Genomic DNA, 24,775 nt, shown 5'->3' on the forward strand with positions numbered 1-24,775 from the left:
TCTTCACATTTAGAATCCATAAGCGAAGATAGAAATTTCGTTGACTCATTTAGCCGTTTATAACTTATGAAGTTTAAAGCCTCAATTATTTCACCATGATTTGATTTCTTCTGTTTACTGCCCACTGTTCTCCACCAAGTGAAAATTTCATTGTCAATAGCATCCATGTTAAGACCTTTTCTACTGAGTTTGTACAGTGTAGGCTCAACCTTTTCAGCCCATAATGTAAACAGGACATGATCAGTACACATGATTTCACAGCAAATTACATTGAATTACTTAATTTAATTCCATCTGTGTTAAAGTTTAAGCTTTTAAATGCAATATAGAGTTTGTCAAGATTAGTTTAGGTTTAGTATAGGATACTAATGTTTTCAATGTGGCTTTTGGGCCTACCAGTCAGCCAGTGAGACAAAACAAGGGTTAGCATGGCTTTAGCATTTAGCATTAGCATTTTAGCATTAGCCTTGGCCGCAGCATGGCTTTAGCATTTAGCGTAGCCTTAAGCGTTTTGAAAACAACATGGACAATAGCAAAAATTTTAGGCGTAACTTTTTCAGCTCTTCATCGAGTTATTAATTATTTGGGAGATGTTATTCTCACTTTAGATTTTGTTTCTTGTTGCTTAGGCAAAACAAGGAGATCTTTAAAATCGAATCATTCTTCATCTGGCTGCCGCATCAAACATTTCTTCAACACTTGATGCAAAATGCAAAGAAAATTGACTTACCACAACCACGTAAGAAAGGGAAGTTGTTCAAACCTCTTGTTGATTTTAGAATCCCAATACTTGCTGGAAAGGACGTTTCTCGTCTGTGTTGCGAGATCACGTCGCCGAGGTCACCATTTTGTAAGGCCCGTTATATATTGGTCCAATTGCCGGTTCGCCAATACACGGGGAAGGAATCACGTGTTCTGTCCCCACTCATGCAAAGTATTGGTTGGTTAAATTTGTAATACATTAATCATGTATTCTCTCGTAATTTCATCTGACTCCATAAATGAAAGGTTTTAATAATATCTGTGCCTCACTAAAAGTGAGCGAATGTTTGACTATTCCTTTTAACCATTAAAGGAACAATGTCAAGATCAGTTAGAATAATCTCATGTAACAATTTAATATTTCAGATATCAGAGATCAATTCCACAATCAATTCAAATATCTAGTACATGGTTATACATTGGTTACACCAAATAATCTTACCCAGTTTGCACCTGAGATAGAGAGAGAAAAAGGGAAAGAGAGAGAGAGAGAGAGAGAGAGAGAGAGAGAGAGAGAGAGAAAGAGAGAAAGAGAGAGACAGAGAAAGAGACCACCTATTCCATTCGTGACCAGCAAAGAAGAGCCCAGATAGAGCACGCACACCTTCCTTTATCCTGTTTGCCCAGGTGATACGGGGGATGGGAAAACCACCCTCAAATGGCTTAACCAGTTTTCTCTAAACTTCTATAAACCTTATTACCTTTTATTTTATCTATCTGGATATGAGATATCTGTACCACTCACTTTGAGACATTTCAAATGACACCAAAAACAAAACAGTCAATGATAAACATTCACATTAAACCATATTCTTGTGTGAGTTCTTAGTAGTTTGCGGAAGTGAGGTCGTATGGGGGAGGTCAAATGGTAATTAGCCCTTTGTCTCAGACCAGGGCCTCAACCAGTATTTTCAGTCTTACAACGTGAATGACTGATGCAACATTAAAGTTTGTAAAACAAATCTGGCTACTTTTATCATTACTCAAAGTAGTGAGAACAACAGACAATCTGCATTAATGGACACAATTTTTAGGTAATAGTGGCCCATAGCTGATTAGGAGTTAGCGGCAACCAACACACACTATAAAACATAACATTATGGAAGGTTTCCCAAGGTAAGTTTCCAGGTAAGAGAGTGCTTTCTAGATGAGGGCAGACAATGAGTCATGTTTTACATGAGTGGTTTCGTCTAGTTAGCATCTGTTTGTCACAAACAGGTGGTTGGAATGATTGCATGATGGATGAGAATCCAGCAAGACGATGTGGAGCTGGGGAGGGACATAACCAAGGAGGGGCAGGCAGAAAAGTCTAAGGGCGAGTGAAGGGAGACAACTGAAGACCCTGAGCACAGCCAGGACGAAGGCCCACAGTGGAACCGGTGGTGGGAGGAGCCAGGGTGGAGTAAGATGTTCGACCACCAGTGGTGGAGCCAGGAGAGTGACAACTGACCAAGGGGAGCCAGAGGGACGAGGAAGCCCGGTGGAGCCATAAGGACGAAGGTCCCACATGGAGCCGAGGGAGGGGGAGGGAAGGTGGGGCTGACTGGTCGACAGGCCAAGGGGGTGTGACTGGCTGAGGCAGAGACAAGGGATCCATGTGCCTTGGCAAAGCTGGAGACTGGATGGCCCGAGGTAGATCTGTGCAGCAGAGTAGAGTTAAGAGAGGAGAAGATGAGGTGACTGAAGAGAGCCAGCAGAGGCGGGGTCTAGGATATCCATCATGTGGTCCTCGAGGGAATGCTCCTCCTGATCTAGGAGGAGAAGGCGAACTGCAGGAATGTGCAGGTGGAGGCAGAGGGACGAGGGAGCCCGGTGGAGCCATAAGGGCAATGACGGTCCCACATGGAGCCGGAAGCCAGAGGCAGAGACAGAGCTGGAGACTGGAAGGCCCGAGGCGGATCTGTGCAGCAGAGTGGAGTTAACATGAATGTCTATTCTTTCTTTTCTTTTGATTCTGTGTTCTGTCACAAATGGGTGGTTGCCATGATCATACAACGCAAGAGAATTTAAGAAGTACTATTGTTATTAAAGAAACAGTTTTCAATAAAAACACTTTAGAACACTCAAAAAACATGTTTAATGCAAATTAACTTTAAGTGACAGCATTTGTGACATGATTTTTGATTACCTCAAAATATAATTTTGACTCATCCCTTGGTTTCTTAAAAAGTAGAAGCAGAAAACAAGCTTACGGTGAGGTACAACTTTTTGGAGGAGTTTCTGATCAAATGTGTATTATTTGAGCTGTTTAAATTGTCAATTTTACATAAATTTTATTGGTTATGATTAACAACTATGGACATAATTTTACACTGAAAAGCAAGTGGAGTTTTTTCAAAATAAAATCACACACATTTTGTTTGTCTTGAAGCTATACTATTAATACAGTGAGTTTTTTTTCTATTTATGCATTTATGAATTGGCCTCATTCACTTCAACCAAGGTTTTTGTTTTGCTTTTAAAGAAAAAGTAATGACTATCCAGGTCAAATGCTTCCAAAAACTGCCATTGAGAAGAATGGAAATGCTAACGGACAGCTCTCTTCAGGTATTACATAACTATGTGTTTTAACTAGTGTTCACACTCAATGAAAATTTTCAGCAAACCTATAATGTAAAAAAATTCTTTAAGCTCATATGAGATCTTGAGAAATGGCTTGTTAGACTGAACATTTTTGAATCCATACGTAAACCGATGACCTCAGTACCACACAGACTTTAATCGGTTAAAATTCAGAAGCTTTTTTTAAAGATATGTAATCTCATCACAAAGAGTTGAGTTCACCTCATATGAGTCAGCAGGGTATTCCCTGCCTCAACCTCAACCCTTCCTGTTTGGTGCTCAAATTGTGTTTTTTCATCTGATAACAGAGTTCAAAACAGCTCGGTCTTTCGAAAAGTAATATCTGGATGACATTTTTGCCTCTGTAAGTGTTTTTTTTTATTCATTCTCCTTTAAATAACAAAAATAAAACAAATAAATATTGCACTGGAATAGCAGTGGTGCTGGAGTGCAAAATCAACAGTACAAAATTTGCCCTACTATAATAATTAAAACACTCTAATTTCTTTTCTATATAAAATTTGATTGTTAATTAAAGTCAGCATGAAATGAATATTCACCCTATCTATTTTCTAAATCCATGTTATTGATCGTATTGTGCAAAAATATGTACATGTGGTTTTTTTTTTTATGTTTTGACCTTACAATGTTTAATCAAAATATCATAACTGGATCTTCCAGTGAAATGACAGACTTCTCTTTCTTGATGTATGGCTTCATTTAGTCCGCTTAAACCCGCCCCTTTATTACAATCGAAGCTTGTTTTGCCAGATCTGCCTCCATCCAATCAACAACTAATGCACAGAAACGCTTCATCATGACTTTACACATTGTGTCTAGGTGGAACTTGTATGTTCTGCTTTGATTAAAGGTGGTACTTAGCATGCACAGTTCACCCTGAACACATGTGCATGGTCATGTGACTGGGTCATCTGCAGTGGCCACTGTCTTGTCTGATAAATTTGGACATTGATTGGAATTGTGCTGTCCAAGGTCCTGAAGCCTGTGGAAACACAAGCGAACATCATCAGGGGGCATTTGTGTGTGTGTGTGTGTGCTTATTTGAAAAATATATTGGTAACACTTTACAATAAGGTTCATTAGTTAACATTAGTCAATGTATTAACATGAACTAACCATGAGCAAAACATTTGTTACTGTATTTGTTGATCTTTGTTAACGTTAGTTAATAAAACTACAGCTGTTCATTGTTTGTTCACGTTACTTCACAGTGCATTAACTAATGTTAGCAAATAAAACTTTTGATTTTAATAATATATAAGTAAATGTTGAAATTAACATGAACAGAGATTAATAAATACTGTAGATGTGCAGTTTAAGTTTACTGTAAGTAACTAAAGTTTAACTAATGAAACCTTATTGTAAAGTGTTACCAATATCTTTTATTCACTTATTTATGTTATTTATTTGTGCAGTAGTTTGTAATGGATTTAGTATTTTCATTTTTGGTAATGATGTCAATGACTAACAATCACATATCATGTAGTGTACCATCAGCATAGCTGTGAATTGGTACCATGTTAAAGACGTTAACATTCAATCTGTCTTGTCAGAGGGCTGTGTAGACCAGTAAAAACAACTGGTGAAGCTTAGTCAGCAAAGGAAGAATGCGTGAGCGTGCAAATTGCTAAGCAACTTTAATGTGCATAACAAAGCTCCCAGCTGCTCCATAAATCTAACCTTGAAGCTATTTCCCTCTCACCACAGAACCCCATTAAAAGAGGCACTCGGAGTTAGCTAATCTAATAATATATATCAATGCCTGTGATATATGCTTACTAAGCACAATTTGGTCACAAAACGTTTCATTACACATCAAGCCCATTACCTTTCACACTGGGTTACTAACATCTGATGGCCACAGAAATGTGCTTTGGTGAAGTATGTGCCGTATAGAACGAGCTGTAAATGGACCGACATTCACATATATGGCTGCTTGAGAAGATAATGGATAGACTGTTCAACTGTCTCGAAACAAAAACTTTAAACAATCAGTTCAGCTGCAATGCTACGATTTTGGCTTTGAAAACCAGTAACCCGAAACCTTTGTTTTTACACATGCAAACAATAAAGTCTAAAAAGAAAGGAAAAAAAAGAAAAGACAAAAACAAAACAAAACTCAAGTCCAGTGAAGCAGAGCCTTCTTGTTATATAGGGGACATAAAGCCAGTATGTGCACGCAGTACAGTTGGCAAACATCCTGACATTTTTATGGTACCACATGTGTGCCGATGAAAGTATTGAGAAATGTAATTGCTCCTAAAAAAATGAAACTTTTACAGACAGAAGAAAGTTTGCTGTGCCAGCATTCAAAATGAAAACAGGGTCTGTAGTAAAATTAAATTTTAATTTTAAAAGGCAAAATCTTGAAAAAATGTTGGCTTAAATATTTTGGTATATTTTTTATTGTTTTATAAAAGCAGCAAAACAATTTTGTTTTAAAATAAAAACTACAATATGAAGAAAATGAAAAATTTTTCTTTTTTCTTTTTTTTACTGTACATTTGTATTTAAAGTACAAAAACAAATATTTTGTTATTTTATTTTATGGTTACACTACTTTTTATTATATTTTATAAAATAGTATGTTTGGTCTCACTTTATTTGGCAGTGTCCTTGTAGTTGAAAGTAATGACTATATTAATTAAACAAACGTACAAGTTTGGTTATATACAGTATATATATATATATATATATATATATATATATATTTGCAATTGCAATATTGAGGTCAAACTTCATATGTGGCCATTTCCATCACACTTGGATTTTCACAGACCACACTGTTTTAAATGGTTGGCTATGTTGAGTGACGAGTACTAGCACTGGGAGTTCCTCTCAAATGAATCTGCTAACTTGAGACAACACACAATGGGACACTGTTTTGTTTTGGTTCTCCTACTTCTATTCTCTCAGCAACTAAGTCCAAGCAAAATTATGCTGCAGATATCTGCAGCGAATTAGAGGCTAAAACAACCGCCACTAACGGGTGGATATTGTTTTAAGGATGACCATGTTCCCACCCCACAGCCAGTGTAATTCACCCGTTTGCTTGACAATACCACAAAGAAAGGAAAGACCAAACATTTACTTTAGCTGTCACATCCAGAGAGGAGCCAGTTAACGCTGGGAACTGCATGCACTTTTTCATTGTCGAGGTATATGAAAATAGACTTAACGCATATGTAAACTATGAATGCCTAGGTGAAGGCCTCCGGTGGTTGAAAACAGGGTTTATGAGACACTTGATTTACGTCACATTATCAAATGAAGCATTTTCATGAACAAATTAGTATTTTATTTAGAAAAGTATCTTTATTGGGCAGAATAGTATAAATTAACATAAAAAAAACCGAACTTTTGCTAACATATGAAAAAAAAAAATCTTAGACTTTAAGTTTGCAAACATTTTTAGGTTTGCTTTGGGCTTGGAACAATATATTCTCCTGTCCATAAACATTTGCACACAGAATTGTCAAATTAATTATACTTAAATACAAAGTTTCCTAGTGAGAAACCAATCCATTTAAGCTTTAAACAGGAGCCCTGTGCCTGGGACAAAAGCGCATGTATAACAGACCGAAAAGTCAATGCCCTTTGTCCAAAACCTCTTGAAGAATGGAATAAAGGCAATTATACACAATGTACAAAACTGTACAACAGACAGAACATTTGACAAACATTCTATCATTATTGAAAATAAATAAATACACTTAGTGCATTAAAAACAAAATTAAATTAGAGCGTACCAAACTCAGTTTGGTTCTGCACATCGCTTCTCAAAGGCAGTCCAGCTGCCTTGATTTTTGTTGCATGTTTTGTATACGTTTTGTTCAAGAAATTTAAAAATATCATCTGAAAGGAAGCTCCAAACCTCCAACAGTGAAATTCGTCGATCAGTAAAGCATCAGTACATATTCTTGATGAGACACGAAGTACTTATCCAACAGTTTGTCGCAATTCAAATTTCCTTGACGTCGAGGTTTCTTCAATCAATCATGCTTTCAATGATCTGAGAGAAACCTTCCCGTAGTCTGTAGCTATCATTTTAACATTGCGTTAGAAACATTTCATGGTATTTGGACGGTTTTGTTTTTACAATCAATCACTGTGATGATGAAAATGTTCATGTCAAATTTCTTAAACTAGCGATGCACTGATATGTCGTCTTTTTTGCATGCTCACCGATAACAATGTCACTACGGGCAAAGCCGCAAATGTGATATAATGTGAACAAGAAGTTCGTATTGAGTGGATTTAATTTCGAACTAAATTCGACCACTTAGTTCGTATGATTCCTCTGTGTTCCTCTGTTGTGGAGGTCGCAGCGGACTACTGTTTACTGGGACTGTCCAGCATCACTCCACCGCTGCGATTGGGAATTGGAGCATTTTTCCAATGGGTACCAACATTGGACTGATATCTATTGCCAGTATTGGCACACGATTTATGTGCTCTTAAAAAAAAATTCAAAAGTCAGTGATCAAAAACAAGTGCTCAGTGGTTCATAATCACTTTGAAAAAGTTTGCAAGGTTGCAAAATATGCACATGTTCAGTAGCAAAAACTATGCAAGTCAATCGCTTATCTTTAAAATACCAAAATATGTCCCTTCAGCTTCACGGTCCAGCAGCCATGCATTGGATACGTTGACAAAAATACCGTCGGCCTTAGTCAACTGGACACCTCTGCCCTGCTCCACACAGTACATGTTGTACTCCACAATGTTCCACTGCAGCGTGCTGCCACTTTTCGCGAGGACAATGGGCTTGATCACAGATTGCGTGTGCTTCTCGTGGCAAATGTACTGAAACAGCTGCACGTTGCTGACGTCCACTTTGTCCGAGTTGTGTACCTTAATATATCGAAAGCAGGTCTTGGCATAGACGTAGTAATAGCCAGGTTCTTCCACTAAAATTCGCCCATCACGGTATTTCATCTTCTTCAAATTTTCCCCATGAAATTCGTCCCAGTGGATCATGGTTAAATCATTTCGATCTTCTGCAAAAGCACCAGTAACATGGTCAGAATAAACATTGATGATATTAATATGGATATATATTACGTCAAGATCACTTAAAGGGATAGTTCGGCCAAAAATGATATTAAACCCATGATTTACTCACCCTCAAGCCGTTCGAGATGCATATGTCAATCATTTTTCAATCATTATAACCACTGAAAGATCTAAGACATTTTCTAAAATAACTGAAAATGTGTTCGTCTGAAAAAAGATTGACATATGCATCTCGAACGGCTTGAGGGTGAGTAAATCATGGGTTTAATATCATTTTTGGCCGAACTATCCCTTTAACATAGGTTACCAACAATTTGTTTTTTTTAATCACAAGTCTAACATTTCAGGAAAACTTTTCCGATGTCATGCGATTCTGAAATAAACAGCTTATGCTTACTGGCAAAAAAATCTGTGGTTGTCTTTATAGGAAGGTGAGCTGATGGAATGCGCGTGTCCTTTTTTTGTCGACATCTTTCCTTCCTCTCCTTTTGAAAAGTTTTCATCGGATCGCCTATTAATGTTTCACTGTGCATTTCCTGAGAAAGAAAGAACAAACACATTAATGACTCGCTGAATCCATCATTCACAGTGCAGCTTCTTATAATCACGCAGACTCCAATAAGAAACCAACTACATATGTACAGACTAAAGGCCCGTTCACTCCAAGCAGGATAACTACAGTGATAAAGATGTAGTTACAAAAATCTTTCTAAATATAAAAGAAAAGCAGTCCATTACCACAACTATCACGATAATGGGATGGAAAAAATGATATCTTTGGAATCACCGTCGCAATGTTTTTTTTCCAGCTGATGAACGACAAACACATTGACGGCCAATCAGAATCCACTCGACTTTAAAGAGCTCGAGCGTTTAAAGCGGCAGACGACAAAACTGCAGCGCCTGCTTATAATAAACAGAACGATATTGTTCGTTGATGTGGACACATAGCGTTATGATTATCGTTCTTGGTGAGAACGGGACTCAAGCATTGGATATTTGATGTTTATTGTATATATTTAATGTAGAGCTATGAGGAGCAGAATTCTGGACCAATGATATTTCACATTGGCTATACAGTATCTACAGTACCTAGCACAATACAGCAGAAATAGAAACCAGGCAAGTTTGTTGGAAGTGGTGTAAAGGTATACATTCCTATTTATTCTTGTTCATTCAAAGAAGAAATACGATACACTCTGTTGTGACCACATGTGTCCTCATGGTCACATTTCCTTTTTTCACACAAGCTGCAAAATTCTGAATAATGGTTACATTGCTTCATTCTCGAACTGAATCTCATGACTCATGACCAGAATGTGCTTTGTTACCAAAAGTGTCCTAAAAATTATTTCTGTCACTAGCACTACTAAATAAAACTGCAAAAGTTATGACAGGTTTCCAGAACTTTTTGAGCAAACAGATAGTTCCACTCTTAAAGTCACTGTTGTAGCAATGGGCTGGTTGAGATAAACACGGTTTGCGTCGGCCTAAAAATGGCTTAACCCTTTGGGGTCGGCAGAGGCACGATCACTTACATTTTTGTTCCCTGATTACAGTGAAAATGACTTATAATCTGACATTTCAAAGAAGAAACAATTTTAACATAAAAAAAACAAGTCTTCATATACAGTATGGGTGCCGTGCATGATAGGTAACACCAGAGCCATAGAGAGAAAGAGTTGTGACACTCTTTGATGTCGCCGCTATGGCTGTCACGTCACGTGGTTCATGTAAGCCCCAATAGTTCCAAAACATACGCTGGCTGTCATGTTCTTCTATGGGACAGACAGCAGCGATTGCATTATTGAACGGTAAATATAAAATAAAACACACACCCAAGTACTTTTTCAGCTGTTATTGCATTATTGCATTTTAGTTAATGTCAGTTTTGCATTTGGAGATAAGTTTTAGGCTATATTTTTGGAGGGAAAAGCTTAGTGTTCATGTTCGCAGCACTGTCTTTAGCGGCTCTAACTTAACTTTTCCATATCATTCATCTGATGATGGACGTCTCATGATATTTATTTTAGCAAAACTGGGCTGTATTAGGCTATTGATTCCCGTGATTTTGCTTATAAATTTTGATTCAGCCATTAGCCTACCTTCGTGATCACGCAAAGAGGTCTGCCGTGGCGGTCCGTTCAGAGTTCGCTTAAATATTTTTTATTAAACAATGACAGACAACAAAAATGTGTGCTTGTGTGAGTGTGTGTGAACAAGAAAAACAAAAACCAGGGGCAGGTGATCCATGAAACAGACAGGACTGGTGATCCCATAACAATCCTAGAGGTCCAGCATTGTTCTCACAAGCCGCTTCACTCAAGACAATAAAACATAATGAAAAGTTAGTATATCCCAAAAAATTTTTATTAAATAAAAGTTGCTATAAAGGTGGTAGCGATTCATTACCGAACTCTTACTGTCACAGCTGACGAAGTCGCACTAGCTAGCAGGCAGTGCTTGAAAATTGGTTGAAACAACCAAGATAAAATATAAATAATTACGCTGTGCATGTACAAATGAAGACCAGTATAAGCATCGCAAAGGGCCTCTGATACAATATAGACAGTTGATAATTCAAAAGAGGTCGATATTTCAGCAACTTAACTCTGGAACAACTCGACGCGCAGCAATGTAAGTGAATGGTGTCCAATGCCCAAATGACAGTGTTTGGAACTAATCCGATCTTCAAGTAGGCGGTTAAAAGCGCCGCCATTTTTTACAACGGAGGTCTATGGGAGTGTCGCAACTCTTTCTCTCTATGGCTCTGGGTAACACCAAGAAAATCAAATAAAAAAAAAGTACAAATGCAGGAGACCAGAATGCAAGGACACTACCAACATAACAGGCAATAAAGGGGTTTCCCCTCTGCAGTTTCACAGCTCAGTTATGACTGAAATGTTCTCAGTGCCTCAAGCAACTTTTGAAAAAACAAACAAACAAAAAAAATAATCTAAAACAATAAAAGGTCTGTTACGGTATTCAAGTTGCAAGGTGTCTTTAAAATGAAGCCAACAATCTAGCGATTCAGGAAAACACTGAATTGAACTTCAACTGTGTGACATACCACAAGTTTCATACCACAAAGAGATTTGTATAAGTGGTAGTAGATTAAGGCCTAAGTAAAAGCTATCCTTATGAAATATGACCTAAATATCTAAATGTTATAATATTAGGCTTTTAGTCCTAGACTAGCATCAAATAACAAACTAACATAATAATTAGGTCTTTCAAGTGCAGAGTTCTGGTTTTTGTTCGATGCTCTGACCTTCTTAAGAACTTTGGTACACCGCAAACAAAGTAGGCCAGTACAAACACGCTCTTAAACTAAACTGCATTTGAGCAGCATTAAAAAAAGCCAAGATATAACATATATTTAAACACTTAAGTTGTCCCAGGGTAATGATAAAACTAGTACACTTCTCATGCCCAGGCAAAGCAAGCCACCCTGACAAAGAAAAGTTCCAGGGACTTTGGCTTGACCTTTTCACAAGCGACTACACCATCCTGGTTTGGGAAATGTTTACAGCAACCATGGCATTCTCCGGTGTGTTGATCCTCGTCTTTAATCAAGTACATTTTGTGAAAATACCAACGCATAACCTATGTTTAACAATGGAACATTTGTACTATTAATGCAAGAAGCACATTCTATAAGTCCAATCAACACTAATTCAGGTCTTAGTTTTGGAATGTCTTTGTGCTAATAGGAGGAAATGCCATGCTTTGGGCACGTGGAATGTCTATAATGCTAAGAATGAATAAATTAGCCTAAAGGAGGTTTTGGTTGACAGGGTCCACGCCAGAGTGCACAAAGTGAGTGGGCATGTCGAGTCTGGGGGATTGGGTGGCTCATTTGTCCGTTCCCCCTCGGGGATAAAAAAATAACTGCACCTGTTTCTGAGAATTGATTGATCTAAATAGAGTATACTAAATAGATGAAGCAATATTCAGAAACAGGTGCAACAAATAAAACTTGTAAATAAAATAACTGTACATATACAGTTTTTATAACATATAGTTTTATATATGCATGGGGTATGTGTCAACTGAAGGGATGCAGTCTGAGTTTCCAATGTTGACATTTCCATAAAATAGCCCACTGGAAGTGTTTTGCTGTACTATACTAAAAATATGACAAGTACAATTCACAAATAGCTTCAGTTTCTGAACAAATACAGCAGTAATGGATGTCATAATTGTCAGAATCTATCTACATGACCAATGCTTGATGCTTAGCTTACCTAATAATTTAAAAATATTTCAATAAATAAATATTTCAATATTACATTAAATGTATATATAGCCTACAGTTTATTCATCTGCAATGTAAGTTTATTTCAAATAAATGAGGAAAATAATCCAAGGAGATCTAAAAGAATTTTAGAATAGCTATCTGAAGCTAAAGGAGGCATCCGTAACCGAAACTGTTGCTGTAGACCATTTAAAAATGTTAAATAAAGATTGTGATGTGTGAGGACCAAGTATGGTAACCCATACTCAGAATTTGTCCTCTGCATTTAACCAATCCAAGTTAGTGCACACACACCCGGAGCAATGGTCAGCCATTCACTGCGGCGCCCGGGGAGCAAAAGGTGCCTTGCTCAAGGGCACTTCAATAGTTTCCTGGTGGTATTGAGATTCGAACCTGCAACCTTCGGGTTACAAGTCTAATTCTCTAACCATTAACTCTGAACCCGTGGCGCGTACGCTGTTAGTAATAATTTCCCGAAATAATTATGAGTGTCAACTATGTCAAGTATCGATAGTATGTCAAGTAAGACGATATCCGTCCTTCGAGGTTCTGACACTCTGTGGTCATTCTTGTAAAGAGTAGGGGTGTAACCCCGGTGTCCTGGACACATTCCACCCATTGGCCCTTGTCAATCATAGCCTCCTTATAATTCCCATTAATTGAATTGGCTCTATCACTCTCTCTCCTCTCCACCTATAGCTGGTGTGTGGTGAGCGCACTGGCACCAATGTACCTTGGCTGCCGTCGCATCATCCAAGTGCACACTGGTAGTGGTTGAGGAGAGATTCCCTGATACAATTGTAAAGCGCTTTGGGTGTTCAGTAGTACATATGAGAGCGCTATATAAATGCCTCATTCATTCATTCGTTCATCATTGAACAGTAACGATCAATTCAAAACCTGAAAAAAAAAAAGCATATAAAAAGGTCTAAAGACTAAAGGCCCGTTCACACCAAGCACGATAACTATAAAGATAACGATAAAGATAACTATATATGCGTCCACACCAACGACCGATAACGGTCTTTTTATTCTAAGCACGCGCGCGCCCGCGCTGCGGTTTCAAAGTAGCGAAAATGGATGACCTGCTAGAATGGATTCTGATTGGCTGTCAGTGTTTTATCGTTTGACAGCTGGAAAAAAATCGTTCTGAAAGTGATCCCAACGATATCGTTCCTCATATCTTTATCGTTATAGTTGTGGTGTGAACTCTGTTATTCTTTCATATGGAGAACGATTATTAGAATTATATCTTTATCGTTATCTTTATAGTTATCGTCCTTGATGTGAACGGGCCTTAAGGGACATGGTGAGATTTAAGGTGTAATCATTGTATTCCTTTCAAAAGATTCCAAAACATGTTGTGTAACATGAGAAAACTAATGTTTCTGCAAACTGATGCGGTTTCTGAGTCTGAGCCAAAGCACACAAACTTGAGAAAAACAGACTCATCTTTTGAAGTTTATTAGCTCACCTCATTAGGACTCTGCTGGGCTGAGGCAAGGTCGACCTGTAAAAAACAAACCAACACAGTTCAGTTACACAACTGCATCCAGCTGGATTGCTATTAACTAACAGGTACCACTGCACACTGCATGATTTTAATGAACTTACAGGAAAGCAGCATTATTTTCATATAGAGACATTTTCTGTGCTTGACATTCCCGGAGCACAAAAGTGTTTAAAGGGGGGGTGAAATGCTATTTCATGCATACTGAGTTTTTTACACTGTTAAAGAGTTGGATTCCCATGCTAAACATGGACAAAGTTTCAAAAATTAAATTGTACGTTTGAAGGAGTATTTCGGTGCCAAAAATTGTCCTTCCGGTTTGTCACAAGTTTCGGAAAGTTTTTTTTCGAGTTTGGGTCTGTGTGACGTCAGCTGGGGCGGAATTTCCTTATATGGGTCCTAAGGGCACTTCTCCGGAAGGACGCGGGCGCGCGCGCATTCGTAGACCAGAGTAAGAGAGCGAAAGCAGTACGCCATCAAAGCGCTCCGCCTGGCTTTTGGGAAGTCAATGTCACCAAAGAAGTGTGTTTTTGGTTACCAGGGCAAGACAACCCTGCACAGATTCCCAAAGAACCCAGCGTTAAGGGACCAGTGGATGGAGTTTGTTTTTTCAGAGCATCAACGGAGTTGTGTAAGACTGTTTGTTCCCTGCATTTCGACGATGATTGTTTTATAAACAAAGCCCAGATCGACGGATTTGCAGATCGTCTAATGCTTAAGGATCGAGCAGTCGCAATGATAAAGGTTCGCGGCCGTGGTTGGAACCGGGCGGTGAGTAAAACTGCTTCAAATGTCTGAGTGTTGTTAGCTCGGCGCGTCAGCACAGCTTTAGCTCCGCCCACACGGCCCGCCTCCAGCCACTCGTTTTTTTCCGGAAAGACTCGGTACAGCCTATCTTTCTTTTATAAATATAATAAAACTAAATACTTTTTGGAGATATGAAGGATGCAATACTACTCTATAGGTACTCAAGATTAACAGGAGATTGAGTGAAAATGAGCATTTCACCCCCCCTTTAAAGATATACTTTATCCAATTCAGTGTGAACTAATACAAAGTACAAACTAATACAAATACAGTCATGAAACTCTAGATGGCTGATGGTCCTTAACTCAACCTTGTTTGCAATCAAATCATTCTCTATAGGGCGCAGCTGATTGGTTCCTGCTGTTTCAGTAGCCGACCTCCATATACTCGGTCAGCATTTTCTGTAGCAGTTGTAGCATGCTTTCAGAAACCCTCCACCTTCCCCAGCTCCACCTGTATAGATCTGCTACGGGTAATTCATGTATGTTATGTCTTACTCACAGCAGCGTTGTCATGTGTGTATTGGCAGTAGCAAGTCCTGTACTTACTCCACAGCAGCAACAACAGGGCTGCACGATTAATCGCAATTAACCTAAAATCGTGTTTGAACCGATTTGGCTTTTATTGCGATTATTTTTTATGCGCAGCTTGTCAGTGACGTACGGCTCTGTGATCAGTAGTAAACGCTGCTCCATCTGAAAGCACTGCGAGTTTGAGTCTCTTATGACGTGCATTTGAAAAAGCAACACGCGTTTATTTTCAAAAACGACTTAACTCCTGTCCAACAAAAGACAACATTTAATAAAGTTTTTTACTCCAGACTCACTTCACAATGACAGTTGAGCATCCTTCTGTGAGATGGTGTGACTTCTTACACAAAATAAGGCACACAACATATTTCATAATATTCTATACTGAGCCTGGTTTCTCCCAAGGTTTTTTTCTCCATTCTGCCACATTCAGGAGCTTTGGTTCCTTACCACTGTCGCCTTTTTCCACCTTTGTTGCCTTTGGCTTTTGGCTTGTTGGGGACATTAAATTTAATTTTCAACAATAATGTTGACACTGTTTGACAAGTGTATGATTTTTTATTTTTTTTTCATTGCCTGCATTGACACCATTATATGAGAACTGAACTGAGCTGGACAAGACATCACGGTTTTCTCCAGAGCGGCTATATAAATGAACTAAATTAATAACTTTTTTACAACAAAAATGAAACATCACAGAACTTACTTAAGCTGGACTGTGACGCTATTTTCTTCTGGAAACAAACTTTATTTTGCATTATTAGCATTATTTTCCTGTTATCTCTGTAAAGCTGCTTTGAAACAATCTGTATTGTAAAAAGCGCTATATAAATAAATGTGACTTGACTATGCAGTGATTAAGGCTATGTCGATGTCAATGATGCAGAGTGGTATAAATATACAGTAAGTTGTATCTACAGCAAAGCGTGGGACAGTGACCCAACTCTCAAAACGTGGATTACGCCTGTGATGTGAGATGTCTCGAAGCCCCTTAATAAATAGGCCTATAACTAACTCTGAGAGCACAGTTGAATGACTTGAATTGAAATCAAATATGGGACGACTCCTTTCCATGGTCATAGGCACGCTGGCCTGACCAGGACATCTGCAACTTTTAAACTATCCAGACTGAACTTTACTTGTCCCCGACAGCTGCCGAAAGAGGTTTGAATCAATGATTAACGACTGTGTTAAGTTCTGTGCTGTTCTACAATGTGAACTTCAAGCAAGATGTACTAGTTCTGTTTGAAGTTAAAGCGGAACACAAAGTTACACGCATTATTATTGTTCATTTTCTGACCACGAATGACACATTTTCAGCTTTTAAGGTGTGTGCGAGGTGTAAAGTCTTAATGTCTTGACTGCCTTTGCAAATATTTGACATGTTTAAAGTTTCTACCTGTCCGGGTAGTAACATTTTTGTTTTACTGTACATGTTTGGATCCGTTTCAAAAGGAATTTGTTCATTTTTTATCATTTTTTTTTTGTCATTGTTAAGTTTTAAAGAGGTAAATGATCACATTGTTTTGGCTGTGAAGGATTTGAGAGGGTTTTTGAGAGCTTTTGGGCCCGGAAACCGTCAACCTGATCTGGCAACATTGGATAAGTAGCAGGCTCACATAGAATCTGCACCCGAAGAATACTGCAAAAAGTTCCAGTTCTGCTGCAAAATTTGAATGTCTGCCATTTATACAATTCTACCGACGGTGTAAATTCTCTGGTGCTTTCGCTTCTTGCATTTTTCGGAACCCTTTTTTATTGTAATGTTATGTGCTTTGCGACATGAGGTAATTTAACAGCATCTTTCGTTGGAGACTCTGCTGTGTGTGTGTGTGTGTGCGTTCATGTGTTTTGAAGAAGGTGTGGTTTCATCAATTAAAAGCGCTCTGAAGGGAGGATGGGATCTCCTGCTTTCAAATGTGAAACCTTATTTGCCTAATGAAGAAGGAAGAACACTGAAGTATTTTCTTCCTCAAGTATCCTCAAGCACAAACATGTTTTTCTACCATTTTTTACATTCTCCACATTCCTGGAAGTGAAATAGACCATTCTCACAGATCTTATGCTATGATCAAGAGGTAATACAGTAAAACTAAGAATGCATCTTAAACTATAAAGGGTGCAGGTGCTCAATCAGGAAGTAATATGATATACTGCAAAATTCTTGACTTGACAATTCTTGAAATTGTGTGCGACCTCAAGTAACAACAGTTTGTAATGCAGTGTCCTCTCCTTTGATAAACTGAACTGCATTTGAAATCCATGGACTATAAAATGAATGACACGCATTTCATAATCATATATGGTTTGGTTCAGTTGAGGATTGTCCCTGTATCGATTCCTGGGGACAACATGAACCATGCGCCAAACACAACTGACACTCAACTTTTTCCTTTCCTTGCATCTGTTGCTTTGGCCCTCCACCAGCGCATGCACAAGAAGCTTCCGACATACACCGCTGTGCTTGTGCCAAAGCCTCATGAAACAAGATGTCATAATATCCTCCACAGCTTTCACACGACAGGAGAGAGATCTGGGTAAGACAACATGTGATAGCTGTTTCTCAGCATCCCAATGGTTGCACCTCTGCCAAACATTTAAATAGACCACCAGATGAGCAAATGAAGTCAGGGGGAAAGTGCATACCTTACATGACCAGCGAACAATGGTCGGACAGCGAAAAAAAAAAACCCTACACTGCCAGTCCAAAGTGCCGACGATTTGAATTCCAGGAAATTATGATCCTTAAAAGCATCTCAGGATGCAGTTCATAAAGTTGGTTGAGTAAATGTTTGTCCAGGGTAAGCAGAGCTGAAATCTAGACAAAGAAGAACCTTTTATTTGTTCTACATGTTTCGGTCTCTATAATTCCCATTCTTCCATTTGTGTTATTTTATAGAAATGTTATAAACTTTAATTGTCATATAGAAGAATGTGCAAACAAGTCCAGCTTTTGGCTGGCACCGCATGTCTTTGTATCACTTGTGGGAGACTCTCAACAGTATTTGGTCAATGTCTGTTTTCTCCAGATTTATGGAAAATGCGAAAAAAGGAAACCAGTGCTGGACCAACAACACATTCATGAAGATCAACACTGCCTAAAACCAGAATTTCCTGCGTCAGCAATTGGATTAGACGGCTATAGTTTTCCCCAGAACAAAACTTAGAGGACAAAATTAAACTATTTAAACCTTTACTAACCAGCAAATTGAACGACAATAACGTTTGCGAGAGAATTCGGAGAGAGAATAAATATACTACAAATAAAACACTTAATCTCACATTAAGATCAATAGGCCTATCCTTTTTAGATGATATTAGTAGCAATAATGTCTCTAATGAAAAAAGAAAAAAACAACACAAACACTTGAAAAGTAATATTTCGTGTCGCGTGCAATGACAGAGATTCAAATCCCGAAGAAATGGGCTATAAGCTACTTTTTTTTTTGGATACTAGCTTTTATTATTATTAAATGGCAAAAGACATACGCTGAAGAGACAGAGGTGATGACAATTCGGAGACCCTTTAAAGGTGGGACTCAATTGGACGGACCAAATTCATACTTTTTTTATTTCTTATGTCAAACACTTTTACTTCCAACAATCGTGCAGCATGTAAAACACAGAAGCAATGGTTTTAAAAGTTACGTTCAAAACCCACAAAAAGCACTGAGTGGGCACAATACGCTTCTGCGAGCGCGCGCTCCTTCTGATGTTCAAACGCGCTTGAACAGAATAGGCGCGTTTCACACACACACACACACACACTGATCCGTCCTGCAACACTTGAAATTCAGATTTCAAAACAAGTTAAACGGAACCTGGTCTCAAACCTGTCGAAACGCATGTCAAACCTTATGCACTAAAATTGTGAAAAGTCCAGTTTAACTGTTGTATTGAAAGACTTTAAGAAGTAGAGAGTAATTGTGTTCTTACCTCTCGGAGATAACCGGTTAAGTGCAACAAAATCGCCACACTCGACGCGACCTGCAGCAGTCCCATGACAGCGAGCGTGCAGAATATGAGCGCTCTGTGCGTGGAGCCCGTCTGAGGAGCGCGCGCCGGAGCCTCTTCCATATCTATATGATTCCGCAGGTACGCGCGATAATCATTAGCTGCCATGAGCGCTCGTTCGCGGAACAAATCCTCTCTCAGTGGGAGGACTCAACAAATGATCAACGATTCATATAAACATGGGGGTGGGCAATGCAGTTAGCTTCGTAAAACAGCCAATCAGATAATAGACACAGATGATCTCGCTTTCAGGCGTCTTTTTTTTTTCTTTCCTTCTTTTTTTTTTTTTTTTTTGCGTGAGTTTAGTCAAGAGCAGGTTGAGTATGCTGTCACATTTTATATCTTAGCCCACTACATGAAGTCTGCACTATTCCTGAGAGACTAGTCATGCTGCCCTTACTTCCTCTTTATAAATGTTCTGAATAAATCAATGCATTTGTGGTTATTAATTGTCCTTCTCGCACACAAAATAGGCATACCATGCAAACCATAACGAGATTAAAACCGATAGCTTCTTAAAAGCAGTAAGATTAACATAACAAGTGAGTAATAATAAACCACTTGTACTTTAAACCCACTGTATAATGGCTCTGTGTGTTTTTTTTTTTTTATAATTGCCATTACTTCCTGGAGTGATGTAATATTGCTGGCTCCTATTCCTATCTGTTGTAATACTGAGACCACACAAGGCTGTGTCTGTGTCAAAAAACAAAAAGAACTAGTCTACCCGGACAGCATTTTTTGCCTAGTGATAGACAACTTTTTGGCATCACATCTATTGAGCTGCCTATGTAAACACCAGTTTCGGACATCATAGTAAGCTGTCTTGGCATCATGCTGAGTGAGCGGTTTACCAGTGCAACTGTATTGGGCATCATCCCTAGTGAGCTGCCTACCTACACAAAATGTCCAGTTTTTTATGTATTAAGAACGCTTCTTTGTTTATGAAAACGTCATTTCTGAATGTTTTCTGAACGTTTTCTGAAAACATCCCATTTTTTTTTATGTTTTAAAGTCCCCCTGTGGGGAAAATCAAGTTTTTAATGTTGTTTATATGTCTATGTGGTGTTTTTAATATGCTTTAAGACAAACCATGTGCAGATTCATAAGTCAGCATCATTGCTGAGTATTTTCGCCTTAAAACTGCAGTTAACCAAAGACAGTCTCAAAAATGCGGTTTGAAATCGCTGGTGTTTCTGACATCACAAACTACCTTGTAACCAATCAGGTCAACGAGTGTATCTCTGAGCTGGTGTGAGAGGCGGGGCTAATTTGCATATTCATAGAACCGTATAACAAATGAGGCAAGGGTGTAGAGTTACATTCAAGCTATTTTAAGGCACGAAGAAATTTGTTTTCAAAGGAAAAATATTTAAATGTGTCATTTTGGTGATCAAAGATGAGTTTTAAGAGATAAAATTGTTGACTAGGGGGACTTTAAGAAAGTTTTTTCTTGAATTTTGTAAACGTTAGAGGAACATTACATTCGAACATATTGAAAATTAATTTACAGTCCAAAAACAGATTTTCCAAATAACACCCACTATTCAGATCAGCAACCATGATATTCTTGAAGAAAATCAATGAGTCACTGAGTGTTTATCTGAACTTGTAAACACTGAAATTCCTCTCGTTATTGCCAAGCTAGAGCGATGTAAAAAAGAACAGAGCTTCGTAAACGAATGCGCCTTTTGATGCTCAAGTGCTTATAAATCCCACCAGAGAAACCTGTATTAAAGCAAGTATTTCAGACAGCTGCAGAGAAAATGTGAATTTGAGAATTGATGAACAGAGTTCATGTGCTTGGCTTTCCCTCATTCATCCAGCCTCCAGCGCTGAAAGCTTGCAATGCTTCACCATTAAATCTGCTTTTTTTTTTTACCTAACCACAATTATTACTCTGGATGCAAAAAGCACCACAATGGAGTTTGTGTGACTTCTGCGTAACTCGTGTCTGTTCGCAGTGTTTTGGCAATGCTCATTCCTGCGGATGACGATCGGGTCACCTGCATTCCCCTTCTGAAATTAGGGCAAGGCAAGACAAGCTTAAGCACACTCCATAACCTTATGAACTTGGCTGCCCTCTCAGGGACCGCTATCCCGCAGCACGCCACGTTCGCTGGAGAGTCATTAATATACCGTGAGAACCCTTGTTTTGCCGTGGGTTTCTCGTGCCTTCAGCTATTTTCCACAGAATGCAGGCGCTGTGGCAGGAAGGTTTGGGTGGTATTTATACCCTTTTGTTTTGCCATGTGAGCTGTTCTTGCCCAAGCCAGAAGGTAGTTGAATACGCCGAACCCAGCACTCCATCAGAATATGACAGACGGCCAAAACCAGGCAGTGTTGAGAGCAAAGCAGCCGAAACCACTGGCAGGCACTTTCCTCAGTGCTGAGCAGGCCCCGCGAGCTTATTATTAGCTCTCCTGTAAGCGTGGTACTGTACACACAGGATGAGCAAGAGCACCAAGCCAGAATCCTTCCCATGTTTTGCAGACTGTGGAGTCACTGTGAGGAGGTTTTTTTCAGGCTGCAGACTCCATGCGGCTATGTTAAAGTGTCTCAGGCCGCTGCTTTTTTTGTTTTTTTTGCATAAACTTCACAATATTTCAGCACTCAAGGAGAGGCAGGAAGTTCGATTTGAAATATTAGCGTCACCGCAGAGCCTCGCTCATGGGAGTTTGAATCCCATGGAAATGCTCAATGTCCTTTTAGCCTGTATGATTACATATTCATAGCTTTTCTGGTGCTTAAAGGAGTAGTTCACTTTAAAATTAAAATGACCCCATGATTTACTCCTAGGTGTATATGACTTTCTTCTTTCAGACGAATACAATCGGAGTTATATTAATGAACACCCTGACGCTTCCGAGCTTCATGGATTGCAACCATCAGTTTAAAGCTCAAAAAGTGCATCCATCCATGATAAAAGTGCTCCACACAGCTCTGGGGGGTTAATAAAGGCCTTCTGAAGCAAAACGATGAGTTTGGGTAAGAAAAATATTCATATTTAAACCTTTATAAAGTAAAATAACTAGCTTCCGGCTAAACAAACATACGGATTCGACTTAAGCCTAAAGCGCAACTTATGCGAGTTATGCGACGTACTGCTGATATTTACGCTATAGCGTAAATCGATGCTAATATTTCAAATTTCAACTTACTCGCATAAGTTGAAATTTACAATGTAAATTTCTAGCTTCCGGCCAAACGAACATACGCAGTCTACTTACGTCTAAATCGCAACTTGTGACGTGGGAAGTACTTCCCACGTCACAAGTTGCGATTTAGACGTAAGTAGACTGCGTATGTTCGTTTGGCCGGAAGCTAGAAATTTACATTGTAACGTGTTAAATATGAATATTTTTCTTACATAAACTCATCGCTTTGCTTCAGAAGGCCTTTATTTACCCCTGGAGCCGTGTGGAGCACTTTTATCATGGATGGATGCACTTTTTTGAGCTTCATTCTGATAGTTGCAATCCACTGCTCAGAAGCGTCAGGGTATTCATTAAAATATTCGTCTGTAAGAAGAAAATCATATACACCTAGGATGGCTTGAGTAATGGCTAGGTCATTTTCATTTTAAAGTAAACTACTCCTTTAACAACAGAGAATCAGCACTGCGGACATTGCTCGTATTAATCTGTGATCAGTGTCATACGCACAGAATTAAAAAGCCGCCACGTTCCAGACTGCAGAAATAAGACATGAAAGAGTGCAGTGCTGTCCTTTCCCTTCTCCGCCACATCCTGTGTGGTAAGTCATCCCAGAGCACACAAAGAACACCCGCCCCTTCCTTCTTTCTCCTTCCTCACTCTCTTTTATACACCATAACACAAGAGGTCTTGAGAAGGGCACTTGAGCTCTACTCTATGTCTGCTGGTCTTTGCATTTTATCTAACAAAGATTATTGTGTAACAACCTACACAGTAACGAATAAGTTGGCACACCCATTAACCTTCTCATGCATAGGGCACACAAACTTGGCAGGAGCTCCAAAAGACATTCCATGCTCCATTCTGACTGGCTGGCTTTTTGCAGGATTTACAGGTTTGTAACAGTCAGGGGGTTCAAATCAGATGTCGAAATCAAAGTCTCAAAGTCAAATTTTATGGAATTGATCCTCAAAATAAATTCGTTTGGAGATTGGTCCCCTTACATGTCGGTCAGACGGCCACTTCCTGTCTAAGTGGGCTGTTCTTGGCCTACTAAAGTGCAAAGTGGACTAGACATTTTGTTGGCAATAAAAAAAAATGTGGCTACTCGAAGTCAAGGGGGAATGTGGTTTTGACCAAGCACTGATTTGAAAACATCACTTGCGAAATAAATGTGCCAAAAATATTCAGTCTTAATGCATATATTCAGTTTCAGTTTATGAGTGGTTTCAGTAGTCGGAATACAAAGCATCAATGGTTTGCTGGACAAAGACTGGTGTCATGCCAGAGAAATCATCACACTAGTCTAAGCTCAGTCTACGGATTATAATGTCTAATTGCTTCTAGTATTTCTAGGAACTGTTATGAAACTTGTGCCAGCCAGCATGCGCTGTGATCAGGTTTACCATTCTGAATGGCGGAAATAGCCAGCATAGCTTCTTATTTTGATATGCAATCTATTGTTATGGTTTGTAGAAGGCAGCTCATAAGAATACTTGGCTTTAATATAGTACAAGAGCTTTCAAAGATCTGGTCAAAGATCAAAGATCACAGTCCACTTTATGTTGTTCAGTGAGCATTGGCAACACAATTTTTGAAAATATATGGACCATATAACAAACCGCTGGAAGGAAATTTTGGAATGAAATTAAACTTGATCATATCAGATTTCACATACTTGCCCTGTTCCAAAACCTACTGAGCTGCCAACAGAGGCAGCATTTTAAGGCATCATACGATGTTAAAGCTCAAAGTATGCTTTCCCCTGTCGATGTTTTGCTACGGGTCGCAGAGAGTCCATATGACATCATTTTCTGTCATCAACACAGTCCGCTGATGTTTGCGCACATGGTCAAATGATGCAGCCCATTTTATTTTGTCTACACGACCAGTGCATGTGCAAGTGATTGAGCAATAGAGGAAAAAAGAAAAGCACACTAGATATTACTATAAGCAATATTTTTGTATTGCACACAAATCCGTCACTTGTGAGGTTTCAAGAGGCAGCTGCCTATGTAGGCAGCACAATAGGTTTTAGAAAAGGATAATGTGTCCCGGGATTTGATTTTGGTTCATTCACACTGTCAGTGATTTTCCAGAATCTGTGAGTGCGTTCACACACATCCCGGAAAGATCCCCT

At 38.9% G+C, this 24,775-nt stretch overlaps 1 protein-coding gene across 2 annotated transcripts; it reads right to left on the reverse strand.

Moving 5' to 3' along the window:
* Positions 1 to 1,090: 1,090 nt before the first annotated feature.
* tnfsf11 (TNF superfamily member 11) lies at positions 1,091 to 19,788 on the reverse strand. Of its 2 annotated transcripts, XM_081369384.1 has the most exons (5): positions 19,403 to 19,618; positions 14,094 to 14,129; positions 8,759 to 8,897; positions 8,200 to 8,345; positions 1,091 to 2,662 (listed from the first exon to the last, which is right to left on the reverse strand). In XM_081369384.1, the coding sequence occupies exons 1-5, from the start codon at positions 19,586 to 19,588 to the stop codon at positions 2,072 to 2,074; spliced, it is 1,098 nt and encodes a 365-aa protein (XP_081225510.1). In that variant the 5' UTR covers positions 19,589 to 19,618; the 3' UTR covers positions 1,091 to 2,071. The 2 variants fall into 2 exon arrangements, with proteins under 2 accessions (XP_081225510.1, XP_081225511.1); XM_081369385.1 differs by lacking the exon at positions 1,091 to 2,662 and having other exon boundaries at positions 6,625 to 8,345; positions 19,403 to 19,788.
* Positions 19,789 to 24,775: the final 4,987 nt, after the last annotated feature.

The sequence above is a fragment of the Scardinius erythrophthalmus genome, assembly GCF_964197995.2.
Source record: "Scardinius erythrophthalmus genome assembly, chromosome: 6".
Classification (NCBI taxonomy): Eukaryota; Metazoa; Chordata; class Actinopteri; order Cypriniformes; family Leuciscidae; genus Scardinius; species Scardinius erythrophthalmus.

Coding starts and splice junctions, on each gene's coding strand:
- tnfsf11 (XM_081369384.1), bottom strand. CDS start 19,588: ATGGCAGCTAATGATTATCGCGCGTACCTGCGGAATCATATAGATATG. Junction 14,130..19,402: donor TAACCGGTTATCTCCGAGAG/GTAAGAACACAA, acceptor TGTTTTTTACAG/GTCGACCTTGCCTCAGCCCA. Junction 8,346..8,758: donor AACCACAGATTTTTTTGCCA/GTAAGCATAAGC, acceptor GTGCTTTTGCAG/AAGATCGAAATGATTTAACC.